Source organism: Tripterygium wilfordii, chromosome 1 (genome assembly GCF_013401445.1).
Source record: "Tripterygium wilfordii isolate XIE 37 chromosome 1, ASM1340144v1, whole genome shotgun sequence".
NCBI classification, from domain to species: domain Eukaryota; kingdom Viridiplantae; phylum Streptophyta; class Magnoliopsida; order Celastrales; family Celastraceae; genus Tripterygium; species Tripterygium wilfordii.
In genome coordinates, this window is record NC_052232.1 from 7,373,841 (window position 1) to 7,386,941 (window position 13,101).

A 13,101-nucleotide genomic window follows, 5' to 3' on the forward strand; every position below is an offset into this window, starting at 1 on the left:
AGAGAGGACTCTCGGAACACCCTAAGCTTTCTGAAACTTATTGGCTCCTAGTCTTTTCTCTGGGAATCACCATTGCAGTTGCCTTTCTTGCACCCATTCCTTGATCTTCGAAATACCTTTCCTGACTTCCCTGCCTCTACGATCGACACCATACTCACGTGCATTTGCAATCCCCCTTCTTTGGTTGTCCGCCCTACTAACTTGATCATTGGAGTTTCTTTGATCAACACCTATTTAGTGTCAAGACTAATTCAATTGTCTTTTGCCTACGTCATTTGGAGGAAACTAATAGGCCACATTGATTTGTTCTGTAATTGTAGTTCGAGCACCTCCAGTAAACTAAAGTTGGAGAAGAAAAAGCTTAAATAAAGCCAGCTATCAAAGAATAAAGCCAGATATGGAAGAAATGAGACAGCTCAATGATTACATGAAATGGAGTAGAAAGCCACGCAGCACCAGCACAAGTTGTAATAATTATCATCATCTCTTCTATGCTTTTTCACCTGGTCCTCAGTCCTCACACGTAGGTAAACCTCCTTTTGTGTAAAAAAGAGCTCTCTCTCTCTCTCTCTCTCTCTCTCTCTATATATATATATATATATATATCCTTGCATTCCGTTGGCCAATCTTTTCTTTTATAATCTTGTCTAGTAACAGGATAACTCATTGTTTCATTTTTCACATTGTGATTATAAATTCTCATATTAAGCATGCTTCGGCATTTCTTCATACTTAATAGATATTGAGAGTTGATTTGGTTACTTACCCACCCACGTTTAAGTAATTATGGATTTAAGTCACTCAAACATATAATACCAAACATACGGTTGGATAAACCCTGTATTGAGCTGGGGTTGCAATTCTTTTAGCTAGAATTGACTACAATTTTCCTTCAAAACTAGGTCAAATCATTTTTTTCTTCCTAAATGACATATCATGGTTTAGATGTTAGGATTAAGATAAGGATGGCTTAATGTCGTCTTGGGTTCCATATGATTGCATGTTCATTTTTTCTAGACTTGGGCTATTTTGTTTTTCTGATGTTGGCTCTGCGGTTCTATTATTTTTTGGGAGGTTAACTCAATGTCTTTAAACTTTTTTGAGGTATGTCCATCGTATCATGTACATGATTACTTTTAATATATTTTTTACTTAACAAAAAAATAATGTTTAGGGTTTAGATTTTTTTTTTCAAAATCTACTATATTTTAACATTATAAACACAAAAAATATTCAATAACACATTTTAAACGATGATTTAACATAATTTTTGAGAGTTATACCCCATCCCCTCGTATCACTCCATATCTTTGCCTTTTCTTTTTTTTAAGAAACTTTTTTTTTTAGCACAACAATGGGGATTAGTGCTAACAATGTCGTTTAATATGTCCATTATGAGTTTTCTCGGAAGTAAATAATAGCTGAGACTATACAAAAACCCGAAAATCACGCTCAACAGGACGACTGGTCAACGAAAGAACTTTGTCCGTGCTTTCTTACACTGACTTGTACACGTGTGATAATATTATACGTTACTCTCCATATTCTTTGACCTTTTGACTTTCTAAAGCTCTATCGCTCCCACAGCACTCACTAGCTTCAGAAATTCATGCCGCATTGGATCCGAACCATCTAACAGGGAAAAAGCATAGTCGTTTGGTGATCAGTGGACCCGGGTTGTCTTTCTCTTTTTTAATTATGGACCCGAATCGTGACTGATCCCCACTAAACCACCATCATGACCCTCATCTGCTCTATAATTCCGTTTTCGCTTTAGTGAGTGTTAACCCACACTCCTTTTAAAGGCTCCATCTTTGTTCTCGGCATCAAGCAGCAGGAGCAATGGCAGAGACTCAAGACTTAGTGGTTTGTGATTATCCAGTACCGGGTACACCCGGTATCCGGGAAATGAGGACTGAGAATGAGATGCGATCCGAAAGTCTTGGGTCGGGTGGCAGTAATCCAGGTTCCGGGATTAGGAGGGTGAGCATGAGAGCTGAGATTGATACCTCGCCGCCATTCGGGTCGGTGAAGGAAGCTGTGACCCGTTTTGGTGGCAGCGGGTCCTGGATGCCCTACAAGGTTGGCATTTTGGCTGTTTTTTAGTTTGTTTTTCATGCATGCATTGATGTACCAAGCAACATTTGAGAAGGCTTTGTTGAATGATTTAAGATATTATTTTGGCTTCAATTTTTTTAATTAATTAGTTATTTCTACTGCGACCATTTCAACAAGTCTATGTGCAACATTTTTTTAACTAAAGAATCACCTAGCATGTCCTTTGAACAGTTGAGTTGACGTAAATCTCGGACCATCAGATCAGAACAGTTTGTACCATGTTGGTGACCGATAAGACTGGATTGAAACTCATGCGGGTGAAATGAGACTTCTAACCCCTCCCCGGAAGTGGATCCTAAAGCCCACGAGGCCAGAAAACACTCCTAATTGGTTCGAACCTCCGACCTTAGCAATCAAAACCCAAAAATATAACCAACTGAGCTGTTGCAACACATTCATACACTCATGCATGACATGGCAAATTTTCGATTATATACGTCCATTAAAATTTGAGATTAATTGAAACCATGTGTTATTATGTTAATTTGGTTTGTGGGTTTGACAAGCAGCAGGACATAGAACAAATAGATATAAAGAAAGTGGAGGAGCAAGCAGCAGAGTTGGAGAAAGATCTGATCGTCAAAGAACTTGAAACACTCGATGTTCTTGAAGAGCTAGGAACCATAAAAAAGATTGTAGAAGAGTTCAAGCGTCAACTACAAAACGAAGCATTGATCAGATGCATGACAAGTCCTAGTTACGCTCACATTTCGAGTCCTAGCTATGGTTACAACCCTTCCTCTTCTCCTGATTTGATTCTAATGGAGCTGAAGCAAGCCAAATTGAATATCGGTAAAACCATGACCGGTCTCGGTGTGATCCAAACTTCTGTTGAATCTTTGAATAACAAAATGAAGAAAGAGAAATTGTTGCTTGAGAAAACCTGCCAGATTCTTACTTCAAAATTTGCAGGGGCACGGTCTTTTGACGAAGCCAACGTCGGCGCAAAAACAGCTCAATTGAGGTTGATTGCAGCTCGAAAGATGGAGGAAGCAGCCAAGGCAGCAGAAGCAGTTGCTATAGCAGAAATGAAGGCTCTATCCGTCGACGGCAATGACAAGTTTTCTGGGTTTGTCCTGCCAGAGCCAGAGCACAAACCAGAGCAACCCAAGAACAGAGTTTGGCCACAGAGACGAAGTGACACTAATAGTATGACTAAAGTGGCTATTCTGAAGAAGATGAAGGAAGCGACAGAAGAAGTCAAGCATAGCAAACAAGCCCTTGAGGAGGTTCTACAGAAAGTAGAAACTGCAAACCGAAAACAATTCGCGGCCGAAGAGGCTCTTCGAAAATGGATTCATCAGCATGATTATGACACAATGCCTGTCAGTTATGGCATTGAGAATGGTGTTAATGATGATTCGAAGCAGGTTTCGAGGACAACAGTGTCAATGCGGGATGTGCTGAGGAAGAAGCAAGTACTGCCTGAAGAATATGTACAAGAAGAAGGTCCTCCAGAGAGACAAAGAGTGGCTTTGAGTCAAATGCTTCAGGAGCTTAAAGAAGACCTCACATTTCACCCAAAACCAGAGAAAGACATTGGAGTTGATATTAATCCAAAGCAATTGTTTGGACAAAGGAGAAAGTTTGGGTTCATCCACATTTCTCTTCCAATATTGGCTAAACAAAGTAGAAAGAAAATGCATTCTTGAAGACCATTATGAAAGATTTGATAAATAGTTTGCTCTAATAAGTAGTTTTATTATTTATTTGTTTGTTTAAGAATTGTATAATTATCTATTGTACTTTTTCTATGTCTTGGATTGAAGCAATGGAATGTCCTTTTCTATGTATGTTTCTTTCCCCTTCTTTTGCATTTTTATATCATTGGACTTCAAGCGTGAAATAACCACAAAAACTGAAAAATTGACAATCACTTTTGCTCCGTTTGTTTCGGTGAAAATCAACTTCTTATGGAAAAGGAAAAATTTATCATGAAAAAACAACTAATTTCTTAGTGTTTGAATAAAAAATTGCTAATATTTTCCGGTTATTGTTTGGTAGAAAACGTAAATTTAAAAGAAACAAACAAATCGCTACAACATCATGGATACAAAGTTACATACCCTAAAGGTACTTATAACTCTAGAATCAGTAAGCAAAAAATATTATATCAGACATATTAATTATAAGCAAATAAGATTGTAGTCATGTGCAGTGATGGATAGAGCTGAGAAGGAGGATTGAAAAATGATATACCCTTTTCAAAATGGGATGTTGTCTCATTTTTCAAAATTTTCATAAAATAAATGCTGAAAAACATAAGTATCATTTTCCAAGATTCTATTTTCCGTGAAACAAACAGAGCATTTGTTTAAACACAATGATATTTGTTCATATGTGCACGAGAGCAAGCCCCATAAGTAAAGATTCAACTAGTAATTGGAATTATCCACCCAATTTATAAGGACTCGGTCCCATAAATAAAGAATGGAATATTAATTAAAACTATACAATAATGGGAAGTATTGAAAGCAAGCCGTGTTATCATAATCGACCTGTGTATTGACCCGCGATAATAATTTTTATAAGTCCAATTGGTTGGCCCAAATAATCAAAGGAAGAACTACACATTTTTTTAAATGATTTAATTTATTTATAAATAACAATATCAGTGCAACAAAATAAATTTTCACTTAATTATACAGTCATATATACTAGTCATGGTGGAATTGCTTATTGTTATACAGATGAATATCAAGATGATGCAGCAGCTAAGGGAATTTGATCATGTAATTTGTGTTGTCTTGTTGAGTAAAGAGGTTAGATGGGTAGTTTACTAGGAGAAGCAGTATTTGCATTTGTACAGTTAGGTTTCTAATTAATGAAATAAAGCATCATGGGCTGATAAATCCATTCATCCTCACACTCTCACACAATTGGGTCGGATATATCCATAGATACCCAAATCTGACCCGAAAATTCAACATGGGTATTCAATTACTTTGCCTCTAATGCAACGATCTACTTGATGATTCAAAGTCTTGTTAGAGATGAAGAAGAATTGAAGAAAGGAAGAAGAAGATTAGGAGATTCAGAGAAGAAAATATGCAACGGCTAGTAGTAGCCTCCTTATATATCGGCAAAAAGATACTTTTCGTCCCTCAACTATGGGGTGAGTTTCATTTTTGTCCCTAAGCTTTTTTTTCTCCCATTTGCGTCCCTCAACTATTGAAAAATATCATTTTCGTCCTTTCAAGTGAGATTGAAGTTGGGAAAAATCTGATCTGACGAACAATATGATGTCACGTAGGATTTTTCAATGGCCGGATTTATTCGAGGGACAAACATGATACTTTCCCATAGTTGGGGGACGAAAAAGGGAAAAAAAAAAGCTAAGGGACGAAAATGAAACCCGACCAATAGTTGAGGGATGAAAAGTACTCTTTTGCCCTTATATATCTTGTACAAATGGAAAGGGCCGAAACAAATAAAGGCCCAATATTAATAAAAAAAACAGGCCGAACAAAGATAGGCCCAATATTAAGTGAAGATGAATAACTAAGCCCAACATTAAACAAGAGCCCATAGACCAGTCTTCAAGAAGAAGACATGAAATCAGGGTAGATTCCACCAGAAGCTTTACGATTCTGAGCTGCTGAGCCACGCCTTCACATTAACATTTTCAAATCCTTTCAAATGCAACGATCAACTATGCTACCAATCAACATTGGACACGTCAGCATGTCTGAAATTGGCGCCAAAATTGTGCCCCTAAGATTTCGGAATCCCAACGGTAAGTGGACTCAAAACTATCTACGCAACGTGTTTTAGCTTCCATACATATATATCTCTATATGCGCGTAGTTGATGAAGTAATCTTCGGTATTCTTAGTCGAGAGTGTGTGCTGCGAAGAAACCCTACTCCTAATTCCTCTGCGTTCAGAGCGACGACTGAAGTTCGGATTTTCTGCCTTTTTGATCAAAATCAAGTAATTGATAGTAAATTTCTCAGTTCCATTCATGGAGTTCTTCTATCTTCAGTTCAATAATTTTGATTTACGTGATTTCATATGTGAATTTTGTTTGTGAACTTTTTCGTGAAATAATCCTGAATTCTTGGGTTGAGGAAAGAGTTTCTATATTGGTACTTTTTTCGTAGACTAGGCTTCGTCTTAGAATTTTTTTTGTTGGTGATTTTATATGGCAACATACTTTGTTCTAAATTTCCCAAATTTATTAGAAACCCCATCCACTGTTTGTTTCCTTAAGTAGACAGTACCCTGATTTTGTTCACACCCAAACATGGATGGTGATAATCCACGAATTGCTGGCCGACCTCCTTTAGGGGTGATCGACATTGGTTCTTTACCCGGTTCGTATTTTGGGGCAAAACTCTGGTTCTGTTGGGCGTTTTTTGATTGCTGGGGAATCTTGGATAGGGCTTTTGTCTTTTAGGTTGGGAGAAATCATGTTGTGGATGGGGCTTTAGTATAGGATTAAAAATCATGTTGTGGATGGGGCTTTAGTATAGGATTAACACACATAGTGTCTGCACTTGATAATTAAGGGTTCATAGATTTTTAATCAATCTCTGAAACTCTTTGATGTAAAAGCCTATTTCACTGAATTCTAGATTTGAGGGGGGACATTAGACTATCACTTGAGCTAATTAGTCTGATTTTACTTATTCGTTCATTTGATGTTGTTTGAATAAATTAATGAACTTGGTTTATGGCATGTTATGCTTAACTTTGATGTTCTAATTACTGCAGCAAGATGACAAGGAGGAATAATTGCCTTCTACCCTGCCCATCTGAAAGAGGAGAAGCATATATGGACTCTATGGCTGGACTGGACTGGACCTATGATAGCTTTTTTGATGGAATTGACAACAAAATCAAAGACTGTGGAGGAAATCAGGAAAATCTCCATGCACTCGACTGTCCTCCAATGAACGTAGATTATTTCAAGTGCGAAGCAAATTTCACTTGGATGATGGATGGCAATGTGTTCGACAATGATGCGGCTGTAGATTCAATAGCAACTAAAACATACAACAAAAGTAAGGGCAGTCTGCACGGGAAAGGAAAACCGCAAAGTCTTATTGGGCCTAAGTTGCAGCCTATTTGCAAAGACAAAGAGCATATCAGAGTCGCTTGTGGCAAAGGTAAGGAAATGAAGAAAGTCGTTGAACTCTATAGCGAAAGCAAAATGCTGAAGAAACCAGCTCATGGAAAAGGCAAAGAGCATATCAGAGTCGCTTGTGGCAAAGATAAGGAAATGAAGAAAGTCATTGATCTCTATGGCGAAAGCAAAATGCTGAAGAAACCAGCTCATGGAAAAGGCAAAGAGTTGAAGATACTTCCAGTCGTGTACAAGCACACCAACAACAAGAAAGTTGAGTACGAATCTTGCAGTGAAATGAGATTCGAAAAGGTTACGAGCAACAAAATTGTGGTTGCTGCTAATGAAATGTCCTATGAATCGAAGTTGGAGGCTACCAAGAGAAAACTCCAAGAGAACTATCAACAATGTAAGAAGCTGAGGAAAGTAGAATTGATTGGTGTAGAGGATGTGCCAAAGCCAGAAGACCCAAAACCCTGCAACAAGAAAGTTTGCTCTTTTGCCAAGAGGATAAGCAAATCTTCTACTGTGAAACAACGGTTGTCCCAAAAGATAAGGGTGATAGGAAGAAAAGTCTATTATTGACAATGAAGATTGTATACATGAAACACAAAGTTATCCCCTTTTTTCACACGGTTTTGTGAATTCATTTGTTTTGAAGTGTAATATATTTTTATGTATAAAATGTTGGTTAGTACAATAAAGCAATCAGTTTTGAAATTGTGAAGATTTCTGCAATTGTGTGTCATTGGTTCTGGTCTGTTGATGGATGGACTAGCCCTGCTAGATCAGATAATCCCATTGTTTTTCATTCTGCATAAGCTGAAACTTCTGAGGATCACAGCAGAAGAGATGGCAGGGATGGACTTGACTAGTCATGGTGGGATGGCTTAGTTTATACAGATGAATATCAAGATGACACAGCCAAGGGAATTTGATGAGAAAAGTGAAGGTTTATGTTGTGTTGAGAAAGAGGTTAGGTGGGTAGCTTAGAGGAGAGCAGTATTTGCATTTGTATAGTTAGGTTTCTAATTAATGAAATAAGCAGCATGAGCTGATAAATCTATTCAGTAATATACTACTGCAAAACATATAAAACCTTGAACTGGTTCTCTTGAACAAACTCTATGACATCAATCTAAATCAAAAGGTGGGTAGTATATAGAGTAGTGGAGGATTTTGCTAAGATAATGAAGACAGACAAATACTGTTAACAAAATCATATATAGAACAAAATGGTAAAGTAGGTGACTTGGAAGCTTAATAAAAGTCAGATCACAATGATATCTTACGCAGAGTTTTAAGTATCAGAAGAAGAAGAAGAAGAAGTGAGATTGGAGGAGAAGAGATTTAGAGAGAGGAAGAAGATAGCTGAATTATCATGTTATTCAACTTAACTTGTAATGGCTATGAAGCCTTTGTTTATTATATTATATACATGTATGAAATACTACCTGAACCAACGGTTACTGACTTGGAATATTTCAAACTTAAGACTGTGTCGTTTTATCAAACTGAATATTGTGACTAGGCTGGACCTGAGTGAGTAAGCCCAATCGTTGAGACCATGATGTTACAATCATAAGCCCATCTAAAGTGTTGAACTCAGATCCAACAGGTACAAGCCCAGAATCTTATGCAGTTAAGGGGAAAAAAAAGGAAGGTTCTCCCTCAGAAATCTTCAGGACTGCAATCACCTTGCCCTTATATAATTGTTTGTGGCAATTGATACTACGTATCTCCCCTTCACTACACCTATATATATATACCTGATGCCTTTTAGCAGAAGAATATTCAAATAAGAGCCTGACAATTGGTATGTTCGTGTTACTATATAAGCTTGAGAGTCGAGAGATGTGAAACATTATAAATTAATATATACATATACTAGTGTGTAACCCGCGCGTTGCGGCGGGATTTTCTTAAAAGCAAATGAGGATCACAGTTAACATGAGTGCGAGGTAGTATAGGGTTTGTAGCTTCCTTGTCAAAGTATTGAACTGGAATAGCGCATCACTGGTGGGTGGGAGAGGACTTGTCTGTCATAAAAGTGGAATCCGAGATGAATGTTTATTTAGGGTCTTCATGGACAAAAAGTAAAAATTATAAGGAAAAAAGAAAAGAAACATCACCTCTATATCAATTATGGGGTTCATTTTTGCTTTGAAAACTTCATACCAAGAGTTTGAATTGCAATCTATTTAGAGAACCTCATAATCCCAAAGTTAGACAAAATTTGTAAAACACAGATTAAGGACAAACCTATTGATGATAATCCATGTCCAAAGAATTGAAGCATCATTCAAAACTCTTGGCCTTTGGTCCATGTTGAATCAAGTACTGTCAATATGATGATACAAATTCCTGAAATGTGGAGTAGGACATTATATGCATGCAAAAGCGTATATATATATAACGTGCAATAGCAGGAGAATGAAAAGTGATTGAGATTAAGTTGTTGGTGTTTGTTACTGATATTATGCTTCTCATTATTCTTTGATCCATTGCCCATGTACAATATGGTAAGAGCCTGAAATAATTTTCATCAACATTAGAAACACAAAAACGAATAGAATAAGGTCATCATTCTTCAATTCTGAAGCTAAGTCATGATGCTATGTACTCGTTGAAGTAGAATTTAGTCATAATCAATGAAGCATAAAATTACTGACCTTGGTCTCCTTTTGTAGCCGTGCATGCACACTTATATAGTAATAGCCAACCAAAAAGCTTCCTTCACCCCACTTGATTTATTTCACTTAATTCACGGTGTGAGTTTATTTTTCTTCTGCTTTTTTCCTTTGTTTCTTGTGTCTTTTTTCCTTCTTTTTCACTGCTGGCGTCTGCTCCTTTTGTCTCCACAATCTCCTCTCTTTTTAGGTCAAAACACTATAGGTACGAGATGACAAATTTGCTCCTAAAGTGGGCTGAGCAAATCTGACTTCATTGGGCCTTAGGATGGGCCCAAATCAAATAAAAACTAGAAATCTGCACTGGAACAGATTTCGCAACTCACTTCATATGCTTGTAATTTCCTCATCTATGGTCTGAATTTAGCAAACTTGATATCCACGTAAATCTTGAGAAGTCTAGTTTCCTACGCCATAAGAATCTCTGCAATCCGAGTTCTATTGCAACAGATACAGTCATCCGAATAGCGACACGTCAAATTTGGAATTTTAAGCTCAAAATATAATCTTACTTGCCAAATTGCTTATAAATTCACAAATAAAGCAAATTAAAAATAAAATATACAAACTAATATATAAAAATATCGAAAATGACTCATATCCCTAACATTTTCGTTCATAACCGACCATAACAATATTACATTACCTAATTATATTGAATTTCGTTATTACGTTGTCTAATTACATTAACTTTTGTTATTACATTGTTTAATTACATTGACTTTCGTTATTACGTTGTCTAATTACATGTTATGGTTGATTATGACTGAATTTGTTAGGGATACATAGCGCTCCCGTAAAAGTATTGTATAATGATATGAAAATATATATAAAATATGGACTTATCAACTCAACTACCTGTTGTTAAAAAAACTGATAAATTAGCAATATTTATATCTAGTTTAATTAATTTTCAACTTATCTTTTTTTATTGGTAACATGTAACCTACCTAGCTGTCAATTGGACGAGTGGACGAGTGGATGTTAAACCCCTGGTCTCATAAAAAACCTACAACACTCTCATTGATCAATTGAGCCCAGAGCTAAGACCCAGTGATGGAAGATAAAGCAGGATGATATTTACCCATATTAGGTTAAACATATGCTCATCTAGTAAATTGCGATAATAGAAACACCTATGAGACTTAAACTTACAACGTCCCGCATGCGCTAAAATTAGCGCAGTCAAGTTCACCATCTCAATCAATGAACAAAAGGTTGTAGAGGTAGAGGTAGGGAACGGAAATGTCTTCTTCAAAAGATCTTTGGGTAGTATTTAGGTTTACATTGCTCATATTTCGCAGGAAAAAAAAAGATCTTGTTATGTGTCTATCTTTAAATTTTTCAGGGCTCTTTGGCCCTTTCTCAAAATGATAAAATATATATATACACTAGCCGACTTCTTGCGCGTTGCCACGGGACAACGAAAAGGTAGATACTGATGGCCACTGAATGAGCTCACCTTCGCAGAGGTAAAAAATCGTTCCTCCCACCATACAAAACGAAACAAAAACATCTTGGGGCTGACGTAGATGACCAAAGAATAGTGGTTGACGCGGGAGTGTCCTGCACGGCGAAAAAAACAAAAGAAAGATAAAGGAAACGACGTCGTTTCATTGTATATATTCCCGAGAAACAAACAAGAAAATAAAGGCCATGCATGTAGTGTAGTGTGCATGAGTGCATCCGTTTCTAATCCCTCGGAATGGCTAGCATACAAAGAGTGGATAATAAATATTGCTTGGACGGGATGTGGAAATCGCACTTGCTCTATTTTACAATCTTACGATTTTATAATTTGATTTTACGATGTGAAAATCATCCAGATCGTACAAAGAAATATCATATTTTAGTGAGATCGTACGATTATACTGTTCGATCTTATGATTTTAAAAAAATAATATTTTCTTGTATATTTTTCAATTCAGGTGGTGATGATTTTGAGAAATAGAGGAGAAAGACAAAGAAAATGCTAAATGTAATATTAAGTATAGTGGTTGTGACTTGTGAGTGCATCCTACTAAAAGAAATTATAAAATCACTTGAATCGTATCCTAAGTCCTAATATGATAATTACTCCGTTAGTATTGTCTGATATTAGCACCTATTTATATGCTTAATCCATTTATTAGGGTAGGATTTCTTGCACCAATTTCATGATTGATTTCAATAAATGCAGTCTACGTACTTTAGGATACAATAAATTATAAATATTCAACGTCAAATCTGCCTTAAATGATTTACCAAATAATGGTTATAACAATATTTAAAGCATATATATACATATATTATATTATATTATATGCTGCATTTGTCAAATAATATAGAAACAAACAAATACGCTTTTTAGTTTTTTCCTCGAACAAATAAATTATTTAAGGTACTCCCTCCGTCCCATTTTAATTGTCCTCTATTCCTTTTTGATATGTCCCAAAATGCATGTCCATTTCAATTAATTAAAACTAATTTAATTCATTTTTCCCATCTTACCCCTATTTATCCTTAAATTGAAAAGCCGATGGAGTAAATTCCCAAGGAGTCATTGACATCTTAATTGTTCTCTATAAATGAGGGTATAAATGTCAAATTGAGGGGGAGTAATGCAATTTCTTAAACTGTGTGTAAAATTGAAGGGGACAATTAAAATGGGACGGAGGGAGTAATTTAGATCATCCCAAGAGGAAGTAATATAATTATAAATAGCAAATCAAGACAATAAAACCCTTAATTAGTTATTATGACACATTGCTCTCATTGATAAATCATGTTATTCAATGAAATCGTCGGATTATATGAGTAGTCAGAAAAGAAAATGATACCCACTTTTTTTCTATATAAATGGATTATTAGTTATTCCTTGGAATTTTGTAATACAAAAAATATCATTCGAATAAGCAGACGATACTTGTAATCGAAGAACCAATTCGAGAATACAGATAGAGTCTTGCTGAGTTGAGGACAATATCGCATACCGAGGGTGCACCTCTAAATACCATGCTTTACCATTAAGTAATTCATATGAATCATTAGTATTTCTTTCATGGAGCTGTCTATTATTCATATAACAATCATTGCTTTATAGTTATGTTAGGATATTAATCATATTCCTGATTACAATTATATCTTCATGTCTATTTAGCTCATGCATACTAGGATTTTCATGTGCATTTCCCACTCTAATTTCCCACTCCATATAACTAAATAAGTTCGATACCTTATGTGGGAG

At 36.1% G+C, this 13,101-nt stretch overlaps 1 protein-coding gene across 3 annotated transcripts; it reads left to right on the forward strand.

The window, feature by feature from the left end:
• The first annotated feature begins 1,748 nt into the window (after window positions 1-1,748).
• LOC120002726 (WEB family protein At2g40480-like) lies at window positions 1,749-3,915 on the forward strand. Of its 3 annotated transcripts, XM_038851525.1 has the most exons (3): window positions 1,749-2,082; window positions 2,628-2,910; window positions 3,031-3,915. In XM_038851525.1, the coding sequence occupies exons 1-3, from the start codon at window positions 1,843-1,845 to the stop codon at window positions 3,768-3,770; spliced, it is 1,263 nt and encodes a 420-aa protein (XP_038707453.1). In that variant the 5' UTR covers window positions 1,749-1,842; the 3' UTR covers window positions 3,771-3,915. The 3 variants fall into 3 exon arrangements, with proteins under 3 accessions (XP_038707453.1, XP_038707437.1, XP_038707445.1); XM_038851509.1 differs by having other exon boundaries at window positions 2,628-3,915; XM_038851517.1 differs by having other exon boundaries at window positions 2,631-3,915.
• Window positions 3,916-13,101: the final 9,186 nt, after the last annotated feature.